This window comes from Poromitra crassiceps (assembly GCF_964638095.1).
Source record: "Poromitra crassiceps genome assembly, chromosome: 15".
Classification (NCBI taxonomy): domain Eukaryota; kingdom Metazoa; phylum Chordata; class Actinopteri; order Beryciformes; family Melamphaidae; genus Poromitra; species Poromitra crassiceps.
In genome coordinates this window covers 21,196,774-21,223,978 of record NC_139634.1, presented here as the reverse complement: position 1 = coordinate 21,223,978, position 27,205 = coordinate 21,196,774, and the positions used below count along the sequence as shown (strand labels likewise).

Below are 27,205 nucleotides of genomic sequence, written 5' to 3'. Positions count from 1 at the left end.
TACTGGTTTTCACACATAAGTTTATTATCAAGAGCTCTAGCATTTAACTGATATTAAACACAAAAAGAAATATCAGGAGTGCACATTTGAAACAATAGTACAAATCTTTTCTCAGACAAATAATGACATCATTATATACAGTAATGCAACCCCCCTTCTTTTTACCATCATTTACAATACAATGCAGCCCTATCCTGTTTGAGTCTCTCCTGACAATAGTGGGATTACTTTCACTTGAGCCTTCCCCCTTTTTTTTTTGTTCCCGGATGTATTGCGCTGAATGTTTACTAGGAAAAATGCAAAATGGCTGCTGCAAAATGGCTGCCGCGGGGAACCGTGACATCAAGTGAAAGCAATGATCCTAACAGATTAGTGACAGAGGTGATCATTTTGAAATGAAAAGGTAAAGGAGCCGCTAAAAACCTTTTTTCCATGATTTACTACACGCCTTACATGACCGTTTTCACGTGACATTTCCTCAAGGCGATGAAAACATGGAAATAAAACACTGAAGCAATGTAGGTGGGCAATTTTACCACAATGTTCTGATCAGCAGTTCTTTCTTTTCTCTGTTCTTGTCCCCGCCCACGTTATTCACATTGATTTTTGTCCCGTTTGCGAAAACCCCATTCGGGCTGAAGGCAACACTGCCCATCTGCATTCTCTCAGAAATTAGTTTCCCATGTGTCGTCGATGGTTGTTTCATCCACTGACAAGGAAAGCAAGAAAACCTGACTCATCACTGGATACTCCACTACTTCAGCCAAACTCAGCTAGAGGGGGAAAACAGACAAACTAAACATCTGCGTCTCTCGTTCCGCCTCCTGTCCAAACCCACTGGATGTCTCCGCCTCCTGTCCTAACCCACTGGATGTCTCCGCCTCCTGTCCAAACCCACTGGATGTCTCCGCTGTCCATAATAAAGATGTGCATGCATCGACCGACTAGAAAAAGACCTGGCTCAACTGGTGAAATCTGTCCCGATGGGCCAGGCTGACCGAATGTCGTCAGCCATCTTTCCACACCTGGCCCATTAGCAATGTCTCTTCTTCCCTGATTTAGATGTCTAGGTTGTGATACTAGCCACAATTAAAGGCACATGTCACACAAAATATGGGAAGGTTTCCCTGAGCATTCGTAGCTTAACATGTAAACCTACTGAAATTAGAGGGCTCTGGGTTCTAGCTTTGTGAGAGAATTGTCCGTGTTCACAAAGACTTCTTAGACGGTTCTAGGCCACAAGTATAGCAGGAGTATCTAGAGAGCCTGTTGAAGTACTGGATTCCACAACCTCCTCGCATAGCCACAAGAAAATGAAAATCACTGCTAGTCCGGACATGTTGATAGCTACTTGTAGCTTTGCTAATCCACCACAACTATATGAAAATAAAAAATGGAATGCGCTCAATGAATTGCATTTCTTACAGAGGAAATACTGTATTTGTATTTAGAAAAAATACTGTTAAAAAACTAATTAAGGCTACGAACATTCTGAGAAACCCTGCCATGGTTGTTTTTTTACACTGGTATACCTACATTTGAACAGTCCTTTACATTTAGTTGCTCAGAAAAAAATCTGAGTATCTCTGTTTCAATCATAAATCAGAAAATACTTTCTACACTAATCCATCTAAATTACTGCAATCAGTTCGAAGTCGTTTTAAGACGGTGGACAATTTGAGACAGCTGAGGATGTACATGTGCTGTAAGGGCCTTCTAGTGCTGATTTATTTTGGTGATAATGCCACTAAATATCTTTCCAGGCAGAATATTGATGAATCCAATAACTCAATGAGTTGTCATAGGATGGGCAGGGTGGAACACAGCAGAGCAGTGTCTCTAGGTGAGAGCTTCAAGTCAACATGTGGTGGTGTTCTTTGTTTCTGTCCTGTTCCACTGAAAACCAAAGGATTCTGGTTCCTGCACTGGTCCCTTGGAGGATGACTTTCGGCTATTTGAAGACATGATTGTCTGGTCCTCTTTTTGTCGGGTCTAGGTGTGTCTTAGTGCTCTAGCACGAGGCAGAAAAGAGTAGAGCAATTCCAGAAGAGTGGATCTCTTACGGTAAGAAATACATTTCCAGTTTCAGTTACAGTAATTACTCTCACGCCATTTGGCCTCCCCAAATGAATTAAAACCAATGCTTACAAGGAGGGTCACAGAATGGACACCGCAAACCATGCTGCAGATCGGAACCATGACATCAAGTTATAGTAAAGGATAGATTGGAGTCTGGCATTATTTAACCATAGGCTGGGATCTCTAACGGGACATGGAAATGCAAAGTGAAGATGCTAAATCTGACAAGTTTGGTCCAACGGTAAGAAAATGTGAAGAACCCAGCATTTAAAAAAATTTGAACGTAAAAAGCCTTGCAAACTAGTAGGTAGTGTGTCCTAAAGTTATTTGAAAGTATGCATGGTCTGATAGGAGAAGAGAATGAAAGAGGGGCATGATCTCTAGCCAACAGAAGAAGAACAAACACATGATCATCGATGTGATAAGTACAGTATATGCTGGCTCATATCAAGAGCCTACAAAACGACAACACATACCTGTCCACTACATTTAATCCTGAAAAACAAATATGGACACCTAAAGCTAGCGATGATGAGAACCATAGGTGGCTCCACTCGGCAAAATGAGATGGAAATAAGAAACAAGACAGGCCTAAGTCGAACTCTTCTCCCTTCTGCTGATACTAAAAAAAGGCATGCTTGATACGCTCAAGTGTCAATACGGTGCCCGGGGTTAAAATTCTGACAGAAATATTTAAAGTGCCCCTCCCCCTCTGCTGATGTCATCTCCCAGTTCGAACTTCCCGAGCTCATCACAAAAATATGATGTACTGTCAAGATCATCTCCGCAAATCCCAATCTCACCCGGGAGGGAATACACAAATCCCAATCTCACCCGGGAGGGGATTCACATCTCCCCCGGGAGGGAATACCCATCGAAGGGAATTCGATAGTACTCCTCTTTTGCCCTGTGATTTCCTCAATAGGCTCGGTGGAGAGGATGAGTTCAATTCATGACTGTGGGGGTTTTCTTCTTATGTCGGCAGCGGGGTGTAAAAATCTAAATCGCCCCGTTTAGTTAAAAACAAAACAAAACAAAACAAACAATTCAGTGCGAACTCACTTGCACCCATGTGCCGCAAATCTAATCCTGGCGACGGAAGAAGGAAAATGGTCATTGTTGGTGAGTGGATGGGTCCGGGTTTTGATGCCTCTCTTAGCCGCTTGGCTCCAGGCGAATCCCGCTTGTTCCTCTCTGTCCTCGTTTTCTCATAGCTTAGGTCCAAAATGTACTGTTTCTTTTTCTTGTTCACTCCAGAGCAGAACGGTAATCTACCAAATCAGTCACGGCCAGACCAGACTAGCAGATACCACAACAGATCTGCATATACAGTACCAGACCAGACCGGTAGATCCCAGATCATCTCCAGCCTACAGACACATCGGTAAACTCTTCCACGTCGATGGGAATGGGAGTGTATGTACGTGTATGAGAAAGACAGAGAAATAAAGAGAGCAAGAGAGAGAGAGAACCAGACCCTACGATGGATTATGACAAGTAGTGTGTGTATTTTTATGTGTCTGCATGTTTAAGTGACTATGTCCTCCAGTGGTGTATCTACGACACTCCGTTGACCAGTGGAGGAGTGTCCTGTTTGTCTTTCTTCATCCCTCGTTCTCTGATGGGTCGATGGTGGTGACCCCCCTGGGAGGCGAGCCCCCCTCCTCGGCCCCCCGAGGCGTGCTGCACGCTGCGCTCGTTGTTCCCGTCCACACGGATCTGCGGGACAGAGGAAGCAGCTATTGGTTGTGTCCGGTCACATGGTGCATAGGGCAAGGACGAGACTGGCCTTTTCCTACTTTCCCCGTATTCCCACAATAAGGTTATCGTTCTCGGTCAGATGTTTTGTTGTAGCCTGGTCAGATATGACTTAAATGCCACTTGTAAAATCATCTTTACCAGCGTTTAACGTTACTGCAATCACACTATTTGGCTGCCGACTTTTTGGTACATCCCAAACCGCTCAACTTTTGGCACATTGCAGGCCCATGCTTTCTAACTATCGCCAGAATAATGCGTTGAAGGTTTTTTTCATGGAGTGGAGCATTGCTTTCTGAAAAATATCTCTGATGTAGTCTACATTGAAAAACATAATTAAAGGCCTGTCTCCCACTGCAATGAGTATTTTGAGTATTTTAATGGTATGTGTCTAAAAGCAAAATGTGAGAAAAATGACTTTAAACATTCCACAACATACTATTTTCTACAGTGGCGTTCCACCAAAACCATAGAAATAAATACTTTCCGCTTTGTTTTATGAAAATAATTATTCACCATGATGTCCTACACCTACAGAGATGAAAGCGAAAGTAACCAAATGACTCAAAATATCAAAATACCTGTGAAACTCATTTTCAACCTTCTTTGGCTCATTACCAACAATGTGTATAAGTGACATGTGAAGGGTTCTCCCAGACCACCACACATACAGTATACTACCTCTCTAAATGTCAACGTTTTATTATTTTGTGTCATTTGACGCTTGATGTAACCTAGGGGAGCAACCCACCAAGTCCATTTCCTTGAACTTACTCTGCCAATAAAGCCAATTCTGATTCTGCTTCATTTTGGGACACATGTGACACTGGAATAGCTAGCCAATAGGAAGTGGTTACCCTTGGGTATAAAGCATATTATCTGACCAGTTATCAGTTACTTACAACCATAGACAAACCAGGACATGGGAAGTTAAGAAGGATGTCTGTGCAATGTTTTTAACATTTTTGTTGCTCCAAAAGTGTCATGTGTGTGTGTGTGTGTGTGTGTGTGTGTATGTATGTATGTGTGTGCATGCGTGCGTGCGCGCGTGTGTATGTGTTACCTGTAGGGTGTCTTCCTGTGCTCTAGTCTGCGTGCGTGCATGCGTTACCTGTAGGGTGTCTTCCTGTGCTCTGGTCTGCGTGCGTGTGTGCGTGCGTGCATTACCTGTAGGGTGTCTTCCTGTGCTCTGGTCTTGTTTGTGTGTGTGTGTGTGTGCGTGCGTGCGTGCATTACCTGTAGGGTGTCTTCCTGTGCTCTGGTCTTGGGGTCTCTGATGTGACGAGGTCGCGGATCGCTCCATTGCACATCGTCACCTAAAGCAGGTCAGACAAAGTATCATCCTTGTATTCAGCACAGAAAAACTAAAAACTGTAGTCACAAACAGGAGGACAGAGGAAACTCTCCAGTGGAAACAGAATTAAACATTTAGCTTCTGAGATATTTTTTTGACAGACGGGCAGCTGCTGCAGCGGCCGTCTCGTGTCGTGTCTCAGGGCTGGCATCATATCATCTGAACTGGCTATTAGGTAGAAGTGTTCTAGGAGGAAACCCTGCCATGTGGTTATAGTTCACGCTACTCCCAAAAGTAGCTGAGGTCCATGTAGCACAGATTGCATATCAGTGCAAGTTCCAAGTTCGCTCAAGTTCCTTCTTTGACAGGATTATATAAAATTATATATATTTAAAAAAAAATGCTATTCATGTAGTGGGGAACAGGCCAAAACATATCTTTGCTTCTGCATTCAATCCATCAAAACAAATGGACCATTAAAGAGATCAGATGTTCACAGCTATTAATGGGGGGATAATTTATTTTTGTACTTGATGGATTGGTGCAGGATAGCCTATGGTAGAATGTCAATTCTGCTTTGGCTGCAATGATTAGTTCACATTATACACAATGTCAACAATGTCAAATCATCAATCAGAATGTCCTCTTACAGATACTTAAGCACACTTCTTCTGTGACTTTTCACTTTTGAAAATTAACTAATTACATAGAGCATGGACTGCAGAACGATTGGAGGAAATGTAAACTAGACATAGACATAGACATAGACAGTAATACATAGGGATGCACGATATATCGGCAATCATATCGGTATCGGCCGATGTTGGTCATTTTTTAACATATCGGTCATATCGGTATCGGTCAGATGTTGCAATGTTAATATCAGTTATCATTATCAGCCAAATTCTTCACATTGATATGAAATAATGCAGTAAATCTATGATTTATGGGCTTTTCCAAAGGCTTTGCAAATAAAGAAATTCATAACTTTTTCAAATTCAGTGTTAACATGTGTTTTTCAGTATGTACAAAATGTGATGATCATAAAAATGTGGTTTTATACAGATCATATCGACATCGGTAAATATCGGTTATCGGCCATAACAGCAATGTTAATATCGGTTATCGGCATCGGCCAACATTTTCATATCGGTGCATCCCTAGTAATACATCGGCTGGAACTTGGTACTGGTAACTGGTATTCTGCTTTAACAATGGCTGGCTCTGAGAATGAGATAAATTTAGATGTAATATTTATATAATGAGAAGTGAAGAAAATGTCAATAATGTTTAAGCAAAAGACATGCTGACTAAAGTGCAGTCGTCATAACAATAGTGTTCATTTCCATTTCGCTCACAAGGCATGTGGATGACGATGCGAAGAGTAAAGAGTAAGTAAAGTAAGAAAATAATAGTTTCTTGCAGCTGTATAGCTGATTGATTAAAAAATAAATCATTGATGTTCCACTGGTAACATCTGACTGTCTCATCTAGAAAATGCAAATAATGTAATAATGCCCCACATTGTGAAAAGTCCCTGGACTCCCTGGTGAGGAAATTTAATTTGAGTGTAAAATTTAAAAAAAGGAAGAAGGTGAGAATGATCACTACTCACTCTTATATCCCCCTCCTCCTCTTCCTCCTCTCCCCCCTCGTCCCCGCGGGCCTCCTCCACCTCCTCGCTTCCGCCCGTCCGCCCGCCTGGGCACGGTCCCACCCCCTGTCATCAGCTCGTCAGTGGGGGCCAGTGACCAATCGCTGAGCTCGTCTTTGTGGTCCGACTCTGTCTCCGAAGCGTTGGATGCCTCTGAGTTGGTGCCTGGGGAAACAGAGCACAGGAGTCAAACCTTGTTTGTGCTGCCTGCTATAATAAAGCATTTTGTTCCATAATGAAGTCTTCGCCTAATGTAGAGACTTTCTGCCCGACGCCGACAGCTTTGTACTGGCTAGACGTTTCATTCACTGTCCGTAGACACGCTGCCGAAATTTAGCTCAAGACTACAGTTAGCTTCATCTATCCAACGGGGGTACGGTGGTGCAGTGGTAAGCGCTGTCGCCTCACAGCTCGAAGGTCCTGGGTTCGATTCCCACCAGGGACGCTGTGAACGCTGAAGGAATGCGTGCCCATCCGCATGTCCTCGAGTGCCCACCGCCCGGGTGGGGTCGTCAAAAGGGCCTTTCTGTGTGGAGTTTGCATTTTCTCCCCGTGCCTCCTGGGGGTTTCCTTCATATAGGAACCCCCTTCACAAAAACATGCAATATCCTGGTTGCTAATGTGGTTCCTCCTCTGGTCGTTAAGGGCGCCTGTTCAGAGGGAGGGGAACTGGTTGGAATAGCCAGTTTCGGCTCTCCCCAGATCGGCAGAGGGTTGAGTAGCAACCAAGATAAATAAATTAAGTTAGCACTAATGGGGGATAAAAAATCGGGGGAAGAAATATTAGAAAAAAAAAAAAAAAAAAAGCTTCATCTATCCAACTACTTTTGGCACTCTGAAATGCGGGCACAGTGTACCAAAAGGCTAATTACCATTCATCAGATATGGCTGAAAATAACCTCAAATTGAGACAGACAATTTGCACTTTAGCTTAGTCATTGTGCATGTCACATCCAAAGCAATGACAGTACAGATAATTACTGGGGGAGCTCACAGACCCTACTGCAGCTGGCAACAACTGCAGATAGATGATACATTTAAAGGGGATCTATTCTGCTTTCCCATGTTTTGTGTGATATATATACTGTTACAATGTTGGATGTTCATATTAAACGAGGCCAACGTTTCAAATAATGAGGTAAACGTATGTGAAAGTTGTCCACATTAGCAAAAATCGTGGGACTGCTCTGAACGAGAGGTTACAATAGTTGAATGGGAACACGGGGTCTACGAAAGGTCAGATAGACCCCGATTACCTATAGCATTGGTTCTTAAACTGTGGTTCCGCGAACCACTGTAATTGTATTATTATTAATTGTATCATTGTATCAATTGTATTTTTAATTACAATTAATCGACTGATTTACCGTTAACGTTACCGATGATCGATTCAGGAATTCGTGGACAATTTGCATCCCTAGTTCAAACCATACCCAACCAATGGGATCCTATGGAGCCAGCCTTGAGTGCATGATGTCACAATTCACTCCACCTGACTTTACAGGCTGTACTTTTGACTAAATTCACACATTTTCAAACTGTGACAGTTCACACAACTTTAACAGTACATGTTATGCATCAAACTCTTCAGCTTCTGAAAATGTAAGGGATGTGATGTATATTGTATTGTATGTTTTTGAGATATGAAGGTTTGTTGGACACTAGTGTTCCATTCTTTTTCACAGTAGTTTCTGCTGTCAGCTAAAGAGACAGGAGCTAAAACGGAGCGAGAGAGCGGCTGCATAAAGGGACAGTACAAGGTAAATAAGATCTCACTTCAATAAGGCCACCGGCAGCACACAATTGCTCAACTGAGCGTGAAGCGCGCGACAAGCGGGTGGCCGCTAGAATTGAGCGTGTGATATTTCTAATAACAATAATATAATAGAACTGGAAATTAGCACAACAGCTTTAGGTCATTTCCATTGTGTCGTCTGTGTGCTATCGTGCGATTCATTTTGGGGTATTATGTGACTCCAACAATGTTTCTGTGAATATGTGAAACACGTTCATGTACAGTAGTTATATCGTACCTGAGGCAAAAGCAGCGCTGCCTCCTCGCCGCCCTCTGCTGCCTCTTCCTCCTCCTCCGGCGTAGGGCTTCCCTCCTCCCCTGCCCATGCCCATGCCGAGCCCCATGCCGTTGTCGAAGATGTAGGTCTTGTCTTTGACGTTCCGGGGCCCCGTCCCCCCCCCTCCGCCGCCTCCCCCGATCTGTCTCAGCTGCTCGTCGATCTGAAGACGCTCCAGACGAAGCTGGTCCACCTCCTACAGAAATAACAGAATTGAAAGCAGGATGTTAAAAGTTGGACCTTGACAGGTTGCTGTCGTAACATTGTGAATAATGAAGCAAAATGCTCGAGATGTTTTTAGAGTGAAACTTCACGGAGTAACCATGATGAGTTGTAAGAAAATTTAAGGTTGTTGTAATAATCTTGTAATAATAACGTTTTGATGGATGCATTTTTCACACCTCTTGCTCTCGAGACAAAGGGACACAACACAAACACTGTAAAGCCTCAATCCAGATTTGTTTTCGGCTCTATAAATAGAAACTAAGCGTGTCTAAAAAGCGAATAAATGTATAATATATATTAAACTAGAACGACTTATGCCTCCGCCATTAGTTCATTCTTGAGTCCAAATCGCCATTTGAGGCAAATTGGAAGAAATTCCGTCAAGGCGCACCTGAGATGTTGCGTTACAGAGCTTGGAAATTGAGTATCGCCGGCGGAGGCATAAAAATATAATGCAAATATCATTAATAGTGAATTCTATACGATGTTAATCATTGTGTTATTGAGTTTTTATTCATTACCTTGTAATAATCTCTCAGTGGAGATCAGTCTACAATTGAAACCGTGACACACACCTTGTATTGCTGCTGAAGTTGGAACCTACACTCACCTTGAGGTAGTTCAGGTGGTAGTCCAGCAGGACTTTAGCATTGGATATGCTTTCCTTGGTACCCACAAACACAAATGGCACCATGGCCTCATTGGCCTGTGATTCAGAAAGAGATGGAGAGCCATTAGAATGTCTTGGTGTGCATTTGACTTCAGAGGAAACAAAAGCTTCTTTCCCACTGACCTCGTCTGTTGGCTCCACGGGCTTCTTGTCGTTCTCGGGCTCAATGCGAACCCGCACCACGCCGGATTTATCCACCACTTCCTGGATCAGCTTCCCATTCTTACCGATCACCTTCCCTATGAAGCAGAAACAGGATCCATCACAGTCACAAAACAATGTCGTTTTAACTTGTAAATCTCTCTTAGCATTTGTGATTATGTTTGTGGCATTTCTGCTTTGTTTATTAAGTAGTAGATAGTGGAAAAAAGGATAGAAGAGGGAAAAGGGCTCAGAAATCTCTTTTCACCTTAGATAACTGCAGCGATAGTCTTACCTACTAAGTTCCGGGGGACTTTGATGACATCTTCAGAAAACTCCAAGAAACTCCTGGCTTTACGGACAGCATCCGGGTCCTGAGAAACAAAACAAACAAACTCCTGGCTCTATGTACCTTATGCTTGCCCTGATTAGGACAGAGAGACAGAAAATGCGATCAGAAGAAGCTTTGAAGCTGAATGATGTAGGCTATAGTAGGGCTGGGTATCGCCACTGACTTCCCGATACGATACGATTCCGATACACAAGGTCCCAAGTCGATATGATTTCCGATACGATACGATATCATATGTTTTTGTACCATATGTTTTTGTTTCAACTACAAACATAAATAAACGTCAACTTGAAACTATGTTTTAACTACCACACACAGCCTATAATAGTATAGCCTATGTTTATAAAAAAAATAAAAAATAAAATAAAATAAATGCATTTAAAAAGATCGATACTGGGATTTATGTATAGATACTTGTTCCTTCACATGAATATCGATTCAATATCGATATATCGATTTTTTTAACCCAGCCCTAAGCTATAGTGTTAAATCCAGAGACATTATGGATCCGCGTGCAAAGCCATTTATGTATCAATATAGCAATCTGTCTAGCCGTCCTACCTCTCCGTATATGTGGAAAGTGCAGGTCTCCTCGTCCAGGTCTATAGTAGTGACTCCGGGGACTTTACGGGCTTGCTGGATGTTGGCCCCGTGGGTCCCAATGGCCAGACCCATTAAATCATCCCGCACCACAAACTGCTCGTGAAACCTCGACGCTAGCTGTCTGGAACTCTATACAAACACATTGAGAAAAAAGGACAGAAAAGAGGAAAGAAAGATACAAACACCGAAAGAGAGTCAGCAGGAGTTACAGTGTTCCTGTCCAAACCTATAAGCTATATACTGTATAGCTATAAACAGTATATGACTCCTTAAGTGTGTGTATACACCTCCAGTTGTCTGTTGGCCTCTTCGTTCCTCTGCATAAGCGACAGTTTGGTGCGCAGGCTCCTAAAGTGCATGTCGCTCATCATATTGGCCCGCTTCGTTGTGACGCCATTCACCGACTGCCAAATCAATCAAATCAATCGATCAATCAATGCACATTTCACACAAACAATGTGACTTTGGGAGGGGTCACTGATGGATGATTCGTACAAAATGACGTTAAAATTCGGAAACCAACATCTTCTGCACTGATCTGGCAGTTTTGGGCTACATCAAGCTAGCTTTCCAGTTGTTGGAGATTAGTTCTAAAAGCTAGACTTTCTTTAGTGAAAACGGAATGAAACAAACCAGGATGATCAGCTGTTTTTTGTCAGAGTCGTAGGTGATGCTGAATGCTCCCACGGCCTTTTTAAAGTCTTTGTGCGCGGACTCCTTGGAGCACCTGCCGAGACAAGTTACATATGTACATTAGTGATCAAACACAAACACATTAGTGATCAAACACAAACACATAATACATTAGTGATCAAACACAAACACATATTATGTACATTAGTGATCAAACACAAACACACATGTACATTAGTGATCAAACACAAACACATATGTACATTAGTGATCAAACACAAACACATAAGTGATCAAACACAAACACATATGTACATTAGTGATCAAACACAAACACACATGTACATTAGTGATCAAACACAAACACATATGTACATTAGTGATCAAACACAAACACATAAGTGATCAAACACAAACACATATGTACATTAGTGATCAAACACAAACACACATCTACATTAGTGATCAAACAAAGACATATGCACATTAGTGATCAAACACAAACACATATGTACATTAGTGATCAACACATGTACATTAGTGATCAACACATGTACATTAGTGATCAAACACAAACACATATTATGTACATTAGTGATCAAACACAAACACACATGTACATTAGTGATCAAACACAAACACATATGTACATTAGTGATCAACACATGTACATTAGTGATCAACACATGTACATTAGTGATCAAACACAAACACATATTATGTACATTAGTGATCAAACACAAACACACATGTACATTAGTGATCAAACGCAAACACATATGTACATTAGTGATCAAACACAAACACATACAGTATGTACATTAGTGATCAACACATGTACATTAGTGATCAACACATGTACATTAGTGATCAAACACAAACACATATTATGTACATTAGTGATCAAACACAAACACACATGTACATTAGTGATCAAACGCAAACACATATGTACATTAGTGATCAACACATGTACATTAGTGATCAAACACAAACACATATGTACATTAGTGATCAACACATGTACATTAGTGATCAAACACAAACACATATGTACATTAGTGATCAAACACAAACACACATGTACATTAGTGATCAAACACAAACACATATGTACATTAGTGATCAAACACAAACACATAAGTGATCAAACACAAACACATATGTACATTAGTGATCAAACACAAACACACATGTACATTAGTGATCAAACACAAACACATATGTACATTAGTGATCAAACACAAACACATAAGTGATCAAACACAAACACATATGTACATTAGTGATCAAACACAAACACACATCTACATTAGTGATCAAACAAAGACATATGCACATTAGTGATCAAACACAAACACATATGTACATTAGTGATCAACACATGTACATTAGTGATCAACACGTACATTAGTGATCAAACACAAACACATATTATGTACATTAGTGATCAAACACAAACACACATGTACATTAGTGATCAAACACAAACACATATGTACATTAGTGATCAACACATGTACATTAGTGATCAACACATGTACATTAGTGATCAAACACAAACACATATTATGTACATTAGTGATCAAACACAAACACACATGTACATTAGTGATCAAACGCAAACACATATGTACATTAGTGATCAACACATGTACATTAGTGATCAAACACAAACACATACAGTATGTACATTAGTGATCAACACATGTACATTAGTGATCAACACATGTACATTAGTGATCAAACACAAACACATATTATGTACATTAGTGATCAAACACAAACACACATGTACATTAGTGATCAAACGCAAACACATATGTACATTAGTGATCAACACATGTACATTAGTGATCAAACACAAACACATATGTACATTAGTGATCAACACATGTACATTAGTGATCAAACACAAACACATATGTACATTAGTGATCAACACATGTACATTAGTGATCAACACATGTACATTAGTGATCAACACATGTACATAAGTCAAGTTAAGTTTATTTGTATAGCACATTTCATACACAGAGGCAATTCAAAGTGCTTCACATAAAATGGTTGACAGGAAAATAAAAGAATAAAAGAAGAGAAGTGATCAACACATGTACATTAGTGATCAAGCACAAAGAGGTTATTATAGAGCACCCAACAAAAGCCTTTGTGTTAATGAATCTTGAGTAAATGGGTCTTTGTCTTTGATCAATGTGTGGATTTCTCAACACATTTCCCTGCATGGATGAGTGCTGAGGCATGTCTAATAAAGCCGTATTATCAGGGCTCCTGCACATTTTCCATTTCAAAATTCCATACTTTTCCAGACTAAAATTTCCAGATTTCGTTTATTTTTCAAAACTTTGACCTCTGAGTACAAATAGCTAGATGTTTATTATGTAAATAAATTGGTTTAAAATCCAACTGTTAACATGTATGTTACATTCTGACTATATATGCGTAGTATGTTGCCAAACAATTCCCACAAGATTGTAGCTAGGTAGGCTACTGTAGCTCATAAAAATCAATTATTACCAAACCCAGACAAGTTCAATGCACAGCATTTATTCAAGCTGCAATGCTAATAATATAGTGCAATGTTATTCCGTTTTTGTCATGTAAATTTAAACAACTGTATACCTTCAACCCCTACAGTAACAGAAGGGACTGTGTCCATGGATGGACATAGCCATAAAGGTATGCTTTCCTTATGCAGAAAAGATGCTCCTTTACTTTTCTACTGTGGGAAACACTGACTCACTGACACATGCTGGAAAAGGGCCAAATCAAGAGGAGGAGAAACCGGGTCGGAAAATGCGCGTTGGACCACCGCCAAGATGTATATGGGCAGCAGGCGTGCAGAGCCGTCGTGTTAATAACCCGCCTCACTTGCAGGGCCGCTCTATTGGCTAAACAGGCCCGGCTTGGCAACTTTTAGACTGAACAAAATGCCAGTAGTTTGTGGATACCCACATCAACAACACCATCCGGTCCGCCTACTTCCACCTTCGCAACATCAACCGCCTCCGCCCTTCACTCACTCCCAACATCAACCGCCTCCGCCCTTCACTCACTCCCAACATCAACCGCCTCCGCCCTTCACTCACTCCCAACATCAACCTCCTCCGCCCTTCACTCACTCCCAACATCAACCGCCTCCGCCCTTCACTCACTCCCAACATCAACCGCCTCCGCCCTTCACTCACTCCCAACAGCGCCGCGATCCTGGTTCACTCTCTTGTCACTTCCCGCCTGGATTACTGCTGATTGTGATTACCCCCACAAACTCCTCCATAAGCTTCAACTGGTCCAGAACCCATGCTGCCCGTATCATCACCAGAACACCATCCATCAGTCACATCACCCCCGTTTCTACATCAATTCCACTGGCTTCCCATCAAACACCGCATTGACTATAAGATCCTCCTCCATACATTTAAGGCCGTCCATAACCTCGCTCCTCCATACCTCTCTGATGTCCTACACATCAATATTCCCTCCCGGTCTCTCAGGTCTGCCTCCTCCATCAGCCTGACCGTCCCCCCAGCCCGTCTGTCCACCGTGGGGTCTAGAGCCTTCAGCCGCTCTGCCCCTAACCTCTGGAACTCCCTCCCCCCGACATCAGAAACATTGACTCTATTACCCTCTTCAAAACCCACCTCAAAACCCACCTGTTTGGCAGGCGTACGACTGACATGATGTTCCTCATTGTTGTTCTGCTTCAAGCTCTGTAATGGTATCTGCTCTTGTATTTTAAGTGTGTTTTAATTGTATTAATTGTATTTTAATTGTTGTACGGCGACCTTGAGTGCCATGAAAGTCGCCTTATAAAATAAATGTATTATTATTATTATTATTATTATATTAGTGGGATGTTTGGCCAATCTAAAAGGGGCTTTATAAGGCACTTGGGGCAGAACTGTTTTGCAGGCTGTGACGTACAGGCATAGGAAGCAGCTCCGTGTAAGAGTGTGCATTAAGTCACAGCCATACTGCCTTGCTTTCGACGACATCAAGCTGGCTCTGGCCACATCTGCTGTAGGTCCTCAGCTATGCCCATGCTGATCTTCAGGAAGGTGTATTAAGCTTTGTATGTGTGTGTGTCAAACTCACATCTGCTGTAGGTCCTCAGGTACGTCCATGCTGATCTGTATTAAGCTTTGTATGCGTGTGTGTCAAACTCATATCTGCTGTAGGTCCTCAGGTACGTCCATGCTGATCTGTATTAAGCTTTGTATGCGTGTGTGTCAAACTCACATCTGCTGTAGGTCCTCAGGTACGTCCATGCTGATCTGTATTAAGCTTTGTATGCGTGTGTGTCAAACTCATATCTGCTGTAGGTCCTCAGGTACGTCCATGCTGATCTGTATTAAGCTTTGTATGCGTGTGTGTCAAACTCACATCTGCTGTAGGTCCTCAGGTACGTCCATGCTGATCTGTATTAAGCTTTGTATGCGTGTGTGTCAAACTCACATCTGCCGTAGGTCCTCAGGTACGTCCATGCTGATCTTCAGGAAGGTGTTTTTGACGGCTGCTTTGTTTGGGTTGACCGGCCGTAACCGCTCCAACGTCACAATCTCATTCAATGTAGCGTCACACGCAGCATACTCTATCACATAAAACTAGAGAGAGAGGGCGAGAGAGGGGGGGGGGACATTAGCGGAGTGTGAGAAACATGTAATAATCTCTGCATTAATGCATAAACCTAAAGAAAATTCTTAATCTATTCCAAGCTTGTGGGATTCTGCTGTTATTTTTGCTGGCATCTTGTGAGTTCAAACCTTCCAACAGTTCTATTTAATCACAAGGAGCTGGGGGGGAGAAAAGAAGCGACTCAAGCGAGAGGAGCGGGAGAGAGATAAAGAGCAGATGAGACCAAGTGAAAGCAGGAGGGGTGTTTCTTGGGAGCAGCCAGGGATGGCTATGTAGCTACGGCTATGGACATGACAGTAATGTTGTGGACCAAGCCTTACCTCTCCTTTGACCATGCGGACCTTGGCCAGCCACCATCCACATGGCTCCTTGTCATTAGCCCTGGAATAGACCTAGAAACACAAAGACACACACACACACAATTTCACACAAGCTAAGATGCCTAAAGTACATAGTACAGTGTTTCTCAAACAGTGGTCCAGTGGTCCGCGGGCGCCCCCTAGTGGTCCGCGAGTAGATTTATATTTTTTTCCTTTTTTTACACCTCCCACTATCCAATCAGAGAAATGTTTACATTTTCTGGGAAACGGAAGGTCAGATCACAATGCATATTAAGGACTCTCTATTTTTCACCCCGAATCCAATGCCACCACCCTTGAGTCTCTACGACTTATGATTGCATAGATACATCCACTCTGCATGCAGGGCTACAGGAGAGAGACAGAGTAGGCCTACAGTGGGGGTTGGGAGTTCAAAGTTACTGACCAAACACACTATTTCAGTGATTGCTGTCAGAATATAGAGCCAGTTAACACTTATTTGAACACAAAAACTGAATGCTACTTTAAGATGGCAACAGATAGCCTATTTGACTTTAGCAACATTGTGCATTTATTGAACTTGAAAAAACTTTCTTTGAACTTTGAATAGGCTATATTTGAACTGAAAAGGAAAAATAAATGTTCAAAAAGGTCAATGGACTAACTAAAATAAAAAGAGAAACACAGACACACACTAGATTTCACACACAAGCTAAGATGCCTAAAATACATATATATTATATAATATAATATAATATAATATAATTAAGCAATATATCACGAGAGCAAGTGTGTTGTGGTGAATATATCCCCCTGATCAGTTGTTATCCCACGAGGCCGCAGGCCGAGTGGGATAACAACTGAGCAGGGGGATATATTCCACAACACACGCTGCTCGAGTGCTATATTGCTTTTATAAAAGGGTTCCAAGTATAATAATATAATAATAATAACACTATAAGTCCGACTGGCATGGTATTCTGAGAGTCAGTTGAAACACTACTGTAAGGCGGGACCTCTAGCAAGAAGATAGACCTGCGGGTGATTTGATTGGATCGTTCTGGAGACTGAAGTTGACATTGGCCAATCCTGGCGCTTGGCTGAGAGCTTTCTGGAAACCCAGGCAGCTCGAGCGCAGCGTTGCATTCTCAGGGCTTGCCCGACACCAACTAACGTTACGGGGTTAAATGCGGGGTTAAATGCGGAGTTAACAGCCTTTCTTTTGCAAAGAAGACATTAGCCCGCATCTATTCTTGTACAAAACATCATTTTCTGCGAAGTATTAGTAAAGTTATAAGCGAAGATCGATTCACAAGGATCTGACAGCTGTCTCCGCCATTTTTTTTTTCTACGTTGTCATTTGAGGTAAGCCTTATTATTACTCTCTTAGTAAGAGAGTTGCCATGGCAACCAATAACCCATGGCCATGGGTTAACCCATGGCAATAACCCATGGCCATGGGTTATTGAACTCGGTTACTGGAATTATACAATGGCTGTGAACCAATCAGATTGCTTGATTTGAGAGAGCCATTTTATAATATAATATAATATAATATACACATATACAGACGTAGAAACACAAAGACACACACACAAAATGTCCCACAAACTAAGATGCTGAAAATACATAAATCAATAAATAATATATATGTACCGGTATATAGTTGGTTTGGCAGAGAAGCATTGACTGAGCACATCCAAATAACCAAATGTGCAGTAGGGTAGATTTTGGGCTAATTTCTTACACAATTAAATGAAAAGGGTTCCAAGTTCAGGTTTATCACCTGCAGTGGGTTGCACCAGCTGTGCGTAAGTTCGTCACCTAGTTTGAGCATAAAGTCTCACTAAGTCCAAGTTTACGCACTACTAAAAATATATGGGTTGCACCAAGTGAAATAGTTCCAACGACCGTAGGCATAAGTTATAACTTAAATCTTACACCTACCAATTACTAGGTGTAAAGTCCTCCGTAAAATAGCAGTTGGCACAGATTGCAACCTGGCACCGTGGCGCATCGTTGTTTTGCGTCCGCAACGCGCTCTCCGTGATAAATTACACCATTTGACATTTGGTTTTCCACAAGTGGCGGCACTGCTGCATACACACTGCATACACACTGCATACACACTGCATACACACTGCATAGTGCATACACATTAAATAACAGCAATTAAGTAGCGAGTAGCGAGGCAGGATAATGGTGAATTACAATGCATGATGATGAAGCTCTCACCACAGATCAAATTTAACAGTCTAACGAACGTTACTCTAACGTTCTCATTTGGTTAGTGTTAATGAAATATGAATGCACTAATTTGCGGGGGGCAGCATGTCCCAGACTATCAGCCCGACTGTTTATATTCCGCTTAATTAATTGTTATTTGGGTAGTATTGACGCGCCGCCCCTAAACCAGCCAAATACCCGCATGTGTGTCTGAAAGAATATGAAATCAAGTCAGCGAGTTTTCATACCGCTTAATTTGGCAACAATGGTATTAAACATCGATCATTTCACCGTGCTTTTCACTGATTGGTCACAGATTGTGTACAATTTGGCTAGTGTGGGGTTTAAGGACTACTAGTTAAGATGTACCTTACGTCTCCGTGGTGCAACTAAACCAAGACGCGACTTTAGTGTCAAACTAACTAGTTTCAACCTAGCAGTTAGTGTGGACCTTACACCCTCACTTAAGAGAGAACTTACGTTCAGCTGGTGCAACAGGCTGCAGGACTGTATTTCTTCACTTCAACTATACATATAGAGTTGGCTCTGCTTCCTGGATTAACCTTGTCTGCCTGTGATGTTCATTTTCTTAAAGTATTGAATCAGTCCTGCTGTACCTCGACCTCATCGCTCTCATTGATCTCCTTGCAGGAGCCTGTTGGAGGAGGGAAGCGCACATCCTGGAATGGGATCTGACGCTCGGGCTGCCAACTGGAACACAAGTACACGCACAGTCGCACCCATACACCCACACATACACACATGCACGTACACACACACAAGCACGCAACAAGATAACTTGATCATAGGTAACATTGACAGGCAGTATAGGATTATTTTGTTGTGTGTGCGTGCATCACTCACTTGTTTTCAAACGCCACGGACACCGATCCTTCGTGAACATCCTTCACAAAGGCCTACATGAAAAACAAAGGTCAATTAACAAAATACATGATACTAGGCTTTGCCCTGAATACTGTGAAATACACTATACTCTTTGCCCTGCCTATCTGAATACTGTGAAATACACTATACTCTTTGCCCTGCCTATCTGAATACTGTGAAATACACTATACTCTTTGCCCTGTCTATCTGAATACTGTGAAATACACTATACTCTTTGCCCTGCCTATCTGAATACTGTGAAATACACTATACTCTTTGCCCTGCCTATCTGAATACTGTGAAATACACTATACTCTTTGCCCTGTCTATCTGAATACTGTGAAATACACTATACTCTTTGCCCTGTCTATTCTGAATACTGTGAAATACACTATACTCTTTGCCCTGCCTATCTGAATACTGTGAAATACACTATACTCTTTGCCCTGCCTATCTGAATACTGTGAAATACACTATACTCTTTGCCCTGTCTATCTGAATACTGTGAAATACACTATACTCTTTGCCCTGTCTATTCTGAATACTGTGAAATACACTATACTCTTTGCCCTGTCTATCTGAATACTGTGAAATACACTATACTCTTTGCCCTGTCTATCTGAATACTGTGAAATACACTATACTCTTTGCCCTGTCTATCTGAATACTGTGAAATACACTATACTCTTTGCCCTGTCTATCTGAATACTGTGAAATACACTATACTCTTTGCCCTGTCTATCTGAATACTGTGAAATACACTATACGCCTATATTTTGCTTGCATCTTTAGCTGGCACACAGCATGTGAAAGAGTAAAAACAATAGTACACCCCCCCATTCCTCAGCTTTTCCAATATCCATATCAAAATATCTATCCATATCTACAGTATATCAAAACTATTATTTGTGCTCATGAACAGTCAAATATTTTAAGATTTGCTTTCAAAACTTCCAATTAACAAGGATGTAATTAACAATAAGCTGTGGCCTATTTGGCTGTGAACCCAAATATAAAATCTCTTTCCCAAGCTCGGGATTAGCACCTGGGTTCCCCATATGAAATGCCATGTGAGCTAAACCACCAGCATGGCTGCCTGACTCTGAGAAACTTCCAGCATGGCTGCCTGACTCTGAGAAACTTCTACTAGAGATTTTTTTTTATGTTTTTTGGGACCGACAGACCAACCAACTGGTGTTGTAACTACCGTAGTGTTGTCACGGTTTTCGGTACTTCGGTACTTAGTCTGTACTATATTGTTTTCGGTACTTCGGGACCTGTTTTGGCATGGTACCGAGGGTATCGATTAAAAAAAAAAATGTTTTAATTCAATAAACAATACTTGAGGGCTACATGCCACTGGTGTTGCACTGTCTGCACTCACTGCCATACAGAGTTGAATGTAAGAAGTAAGCAGAAGCACATTGTTTTGTTTTAAAGTTGAAGGCTACATGCCATTTGTTCATTGGAAATGGTTGCATACTTTAACTCATTGAGTGCCAGCCACTTTTGGAGAACGGACGCTCCCAGTGCCAGAGTTTCAGAGCGTTTTAAGTGATTTCTCGAGGCCCACAGAATATTGTGTGATATTACTATGTAAACACTGAACACGCACAAAGAACGATGAGACTCTCTTCTATCATCTGCAAAAAAAAGTTTATTGATATCATTTTCCGTTCTTTAGTTATCAGCCGGAGAAGATAGGTTGATTTCAGCAAAAACACACGTTTCAATTTAGATTCTGAGATATTCAGCCTTTTGTGAAAGGAAGCATTTCAAGCACATCATTGACTCTGAAGCTAATATTTTCTGATGTAATGACACCTCAAAAATAATTTCCTTCAATAAAACAGTGAAAACAAAGGAATTTTGTTTGCCAAATAATATTTTTTAGCTGCAACCAGCAGCGCTGGCCCCTGCGTGCGCAGACCCTACACCTTCTTGCTGGTCTTGATTTACTGCTGGTGGGCATCAGATATTTTAGCTTGTTTGCCTGTCTCTGTGCATCGAGCCTGCTGCCTGGGTCTGTGTTTACTGTCAATGGTTGTATGCTGTAGTGCCCTGCGTGCCCCACCCCCCTCCTCCTCCTCCGTGGGAGTGTCTCTGGGGCTCTGCTGCGAGTGCGTTTGCTCTGCACTGAAAAGTGCACTGCACCCCGCTTTTTCACAGCCTGTCGCCGGCTCCCAGCTGAGAATAATGTAACTTTTCAGAAAGACGCTGGTGTCGGCAACTAAATCATATGGAGGGGCTATCGCAGCGGAGACGGAGGGGCTCAATTGTGGCAGCAGATTGACTGCTGTTCACAGGCACAGCTAACGTTATGCTTCATGCATATCGATGCGATTTCCGTTTCCACATGACTTCTTCTCTCTTTTTTCCTCGCCTTTCTCTAATCTGGAGAGCACTGTCGCCACCTAATGGGTCCCTAAAATAGCTTTTACACATTCAACATCCACCATACTTTCACAGGAGATGGATCTGGCTTTGATCCACGTCCCACCGTCAAAAAACGCAATTGACGAACATACTCGTCCTTGGCACTCTACGTTACTAAACGAATTGACGGACATACTCGTCCTTGGCACTCAATGAGTTAATAAAGGAGAATATGTTGAAGAAATATCAGTGTTTTTTTTACCGTGGTACCGAAATTGGTACCGAGTACCGTGGAAATTCACTAGTACCGGTACCGACTACTGAATTATTGGTACCGTGACATCACTAGTTGTAACTAATAGTAGCTACCAGCCGCAGCTAAAAAATCCTCTCAACAAAGCCTGGAAAAAGGATCCCCATTCGCTCAATTCCTGGATGCCTATGGGATCATAATTATGTTATTTGATCCCCATAGAGCCAAGATAGCCTGATGTCGCTGTTTGACATACTTCAGGCTACACCAAATATAAAAAGTCTGTCTGAAGGTATTTATTTGTTTCTGACTCTGGGAAAGTGGGAAAAACTCTCAAATTCCCCCAAACTACTGCATCTCTGAACTATCTCTTTAACCAAATCACACACATTTAAGCTATTCTATGAGATCTCCTTTTAATAACTAATGTAATATTTTTTTCACTTCCATTCACTGAGCCTCCCCTGAAACTGCTTGGAGCCCCCCTGGGGAGGCCCGCCTCCCACTTTGAAAACCTCTGCTCTAAACAATAGTTAATAGCGTAATAGCATAATAGGCCTAATATATACTGTTGAATGACAGCTCAAATAGCTCATGGTAGTTTCTAGCTAATGACAGTGATGTACTACATTAGACTCATTATTCAATTACTACTTCCTCCTTTCAACTGAGCTGTCCAGTGTTAATGGCCCAATAATGACTAATGTCAATTTCTTCTAGCAGTGTCTATTTTATGCTCAACCTTTTTAGTGTATCAACTATCAACACAAATTGTGAAATGTTTTTTCACATAATTAATGTCTCTGGCATCTTTAGGACTAAACTGCTCTACAACAGCAAGCAGTGAGTGGCACAATTATAGATAAGTGGCTGCCAAGTTGTGCATTTTTTCCATGCATTTATGGATATTGTTAAACTAATCCACTGCCATTTGGTTAATTACTTCTGCTGTGCAAATATTTTGATAATGATGCCAAAGAATAAAATGGTATCCAAACTCAGGCCAACAAATGGACTCCAGTCCACACCCATAATATGAATAGTTTGCAATGTCCAACTAAAAGCCAAAAGGCATCCCACTGATGATGTTAACACCTAAACTTGCAGCCAAGGCAAACCCAGGCCAAGACAAGAAGCCCATTCCAAACAGGCCAAGGCAAACCCAAGACAAGAAGCCCATTCCAAACAGGCCAGGGCAAACCCAAGACAAGAAGCCCATTCCAAACAGGCCTGCTTTCTATTCACTTTTCAATTCAGAGAGATGCTTTTCTGAACTACTGGAATGAGAAGCTTGTCAAAGTCAGCCAATTAAATGATCTATCATTACCAAATAAACTGCCAATTCTAATGACATGTCTAAGTATGGCAGGGTGTGGAGTCTACAGTAAAGTGCAGTGCGCTTCCTGGCTAGTAGAACAGAGTCAGTAGGAACTTGAAACTCATTCAATCTTAGTTTGCTTTAAGGATGGGCTGTGGTGCACATTCATTCCAAAACATTCATTACATTCGCACACCTGCAGCCGTCACTAACACCCCCACTGCAAGAACGATATGAAAATACTGATAAGAAAGCAATATCTGGTCTTACTAACAACCACAATCAAATTAGTATATGGCCGGGCGTCCTGGTAGTGTAGCGGTAGATTCCCTGCCTACCAACACGGGGGTCGCAGGTTCGCGCCCCCCATGTTACCTCCGGCTTGGTCGGGCGTCCATACAGGCACGATTGCGAGTGGGAAGCCGGATTGAGGGTATTTATCCTGGTCGCTGCACTAGCGCATCCTCTGGTCAGTCGGGCCGCCTGTTCGGGGCGGAAGGGAACTGGTGGGAATAGCGTGATCCTCCCACGTGCTACGTCCTGCCGGTGAAGCTCCCTGCTGTCAGGTGAAAAGAAGCGGCTGGCAACTGTGCATGTGTCGGAGGAAGCATGGTGCTAGTCTCCCCAGATCAGCAGAGGGGGTGCAGCGACCGGAGGAGCAGGGAGAAATTGGCCAAGTACAATTAGGGAGAAAATGGGGGGAAATCCGAAAATAATAATAATTTAAAAAATCGCTATATGGCCACTGATAGAGAACATTTACATCACATTAGCCTTTATTTGGACAATCACTAGTTATTAATATATTAATATACATTTCCATTTTAGTTACATATAGTTAACTTATGACACAGACATACTTCATATATAAATGATCTGTGTACATACACAGATAGACATCATATTTGGATAACCTGTGTACATACACAGACAGACGTATTTAGATAACCTGTAGCTTACATTTGCAGCTCCTCTCTATCGCACACTGTGCCCTGTCACCGTGCCACGGTGCTCTCTACAGGGCCAGAATAACAGATAGGTTGAGTCTACAGAATGGCCTTCCAGTGTGCGTCAAGACATGTCATCTGATGTGCGTCAAGACATGTAATCTGATGTGTGTCCTATAAGTATCTTTGAGTTTCTGTTCAATGTATGAAAGCCTGTGTATCCATCCGTGAATATACAAGAGTGCATCTCTTGGCCAAGATCTATGTTCAATACATCATATCAGACGACTTCTTCTGACTCCTGGCTCCATCATTTCATTTCAACTGGTTTCCTTCAAGTGGTTCACTGTTTACCTTTTGGCTGTGGAATTTCATTCTCTATCAGCCACCATTTACAGTAGCCCTTATATCATAGTATATCCAAATCAAATCAATGTCTGAGGTACTGTCCATTCAGGGACCAGACATGACCACAGAGCCTGAACCTAGATTTTACCCAATGTTGTAAAACGTCTTTGGTGAGCCAGTATGTTGCAGTGTGGCTAGGTGAGTGAAGAAACACAGAAAGGGCACATGTCATGGTCAAACCAACCTGTCGCAGCCACAGCTCATACCTGTCTATGTGTTCGAGCAAGACTTTGAACCCTTATTTTCCAAATGGGTCATTTGATGGGAGGTGAAAGGGGGTTTGCAACTATCTTGGTAACGTAAGCCCCCCAAAACTCCCAAGCATCACCATGTCAGCTATTGATTTCTGGACAATGTGTAGATCATTTGGCCAAGTGTTCAGACAGCAACCATGATAAAACGGAATGAATCACATAATGGGCAAAGCAAATAAACAAATCTGCATAATTTATATTTCTTCTGTTCTACATTTCTTTGAAAATACAACCGTGACAGCTTTTTGGACACTGCAAAGATCCCATTTCACAAGAAACGCAATTAAGATGCCATCATTTACAATTTACAACGTTAAGGTTAGCTTTCAACTGCTACAAGAGCGTTGCTTTACTAACAGATCGCCAATAAACACTAACGATAACAATCACTTAGTTTGCGTTCAATGCATTGAACTCTGACGGTTCCCGGGGATGAAACGAGTACCAGCAAGCTGTCTTAGCTTTAATAATGCGTCTGCCTCCACCTTATAGACTGTATAATGCCTTGAATAAAGCGGCTGGATAATAATGGCTGGATAGAGGCAGTACGGCCCACTGGCTAACGTTAGACGACTAGCTGGCTACAAGCAAAATGTCTCGTTATTTAGCCCAACGTCAGTGCATTGCATGGTGCGGTGACTGAATTGACAAAGCTCAACAAAACAGTAACACGCTTACCTTATAAAATGCCCCACTAGTCCCCCTCACTTCCACGACTAGTTCATCCATGACGCAAGTTACTACAGCTCGCTAGCTAGCTAACTACCGTTAGCTATGTGAGTAGCTAGCTAGCTAGCTGGCTGGCTAGCTTGATGCTAGCCAAAGCAGAGTTCGCTACCGCTGGTTTGCTAGCTAGCCAAGTAGCCTGCCAGCTAGATGCGAGGATAGGCCACGATAGTGTAACGTTATGCTTGTAATGTTGTTTCCCCTGTTGCACTCTGTAGGAATTGAGTGTTTGTTATTTGCAGATTTGTAATTCCGGATTTATGATAAATCAGAAGGCGAAATATGTAACGTTAGCTGGCTAGGTTAGCTTGTAGGAGTAGTTATGTTAATGTTATGTGATTAGTGGTGAACCAGCTGCTGTTGGTGCATCTCTCCATGTGACGTCTTCTGTTTCTTCCTCTGCTGAAATTTGAGGCTGCTTCCACTCATTCAAGCCTAGTGCTGCTCTCCACAGGTAATGGATAGGAATGCCTTCTTCTCACAGCTAATCCTGTAGGCTATTTCTTCAGATTACACTGACTGAACCTTATTATGAATTGCATCAGATAAATCAATGTGGCCTGAGACAGCTCTCTGAATCTTCTTCACTGCATTTTTTTTAAATAACCATACCAATACCAATGAAAGTAATTCAATTGCTTTTCTCTAGGCAAATACACACATAGGCCTGCCTATACAATATGTTGCATTTGGACTATTTTGGCTTCAGCACCTTGGACAGCAACATTTCCTCTAGGTGAGAGACTGGAGCTGGTGCAGAAAGTAGGAACTGAGCCACAGGATTTTTTTGGTGATTGAAGAGCCTACTCAGGATAACTCACCATCAGAATGTATACCGGATTAATTCATTAATTAGCTGCCTTTTAAAAATTCGCTTCAAGCTTTTATTCAGTTTTATTTACTATATTTATCAATTACTTAACTCTTACACTGTCTTTGCCTTGTACTTTTTTCTGGTGTTTTTAAGCGAAACGTTTCGTTTTTTATGTATGCATGAGAATGACTATTAAAGAAATCTTGAATCTTGAGCTGTCACTTGAAGCAAGGCAGCTAGTATAAGGTTACCAGATTCCTGAAATGAAAATCGTTTCCAGAAAAACATTTCCAGTTCGGCAGTCAATATATCATTAAACTATCCAATGTTATTATCTACTTAATAAAGAAGGGGGACACTTCTGGTTTGATGTATTTTGACTATGGTAACTGTAGTACTGTAATAAACTATGGTGCAGGCCGACTGATATCCCTCCAAAATACCACATTAAGACACCAAGACCTTGAGGAACATCATAGAAAAATGCATGCTGTGATTTGGTATCAAAAACATTTGACATTTCTGAGATATCTGTAAGAATTGC

At 41.8% G+C, this 27,205-nt stretch overlaps 1 protein-coding gene across 2 annotated transcripts; it reads right to left on the bottom strand.

Moving 5' to 3' along the window:
* Positions 1-7: 7 nt before the first annotated feature.
* fmr1 (fragile X messenger ribonucleoprotein 1) lies at positions 8-26,123 on the bottom strand. Of its 2 annotated transcripts, XM_083651641.1 has the most exons (15): positions 25,800-26,123; positions 19,545-19,597; positions 19,298-19,391; positions 16,455-16,526; positions 15,955-16,103; positions 11,482-11,575; positions 11,136-11,252; positions 10,807-10,977; positions 10,189-10,267; positions 9,876-9,991; positions 9,693-9,788; positions 8,819-9,053; positions 6,747-6,950; positions 5,074-5,153; positions 8-3,798 (listed from the first exon to the last, which is right to left on the bottom strand). In XM_083651641.1, exons 1-15 carry the CDS (start codon positions 25,848-25,850, stop codon positions 3,637-3,639), a joined length of 1,773 nt encoding a protein of 590 aa, XP_083507767.1. In that variant the 5' UTR covers positions 25,851-26,123; the 3' UTR covers positions 8-3,636. The 2 variants fall into 2 exon arrangements, with proteins under 2 accessions (XP_083507767.1, XP_083507766.1); XM_083651640.1 differs by having other exon boundaries at positions 9,693-9,991.
* Between the last annotated feature and the right edge of the window lie 1,082 nt (positions 26,124-27,205).

Bases quoted from the DNA above. Each gene is read 5' to 3' on its own strand.
- fmr1 (XM_083651640.1), bottom strand. From the start codon at position 25,850: ATGGATGAACTAGTCGTGGAAGTGAGGGGGACTAGTGGGGCATTTTAT. The intron at 16,527-19,297 runs GTACAGCAGGAC...TTGTGTTTCTAG, and splicing joins ATGAGAGCGATGAGGTCGAG to GTCTATTCCAGGGCTAATGA. The intron at 11,576-15,954 runs GTGAGTTTGACA...TTGTCTCGGCAG, and splicing joins CCTGAGGACCTACGGCAGAT to GTGCTCCAAGGAGTCCGCGC.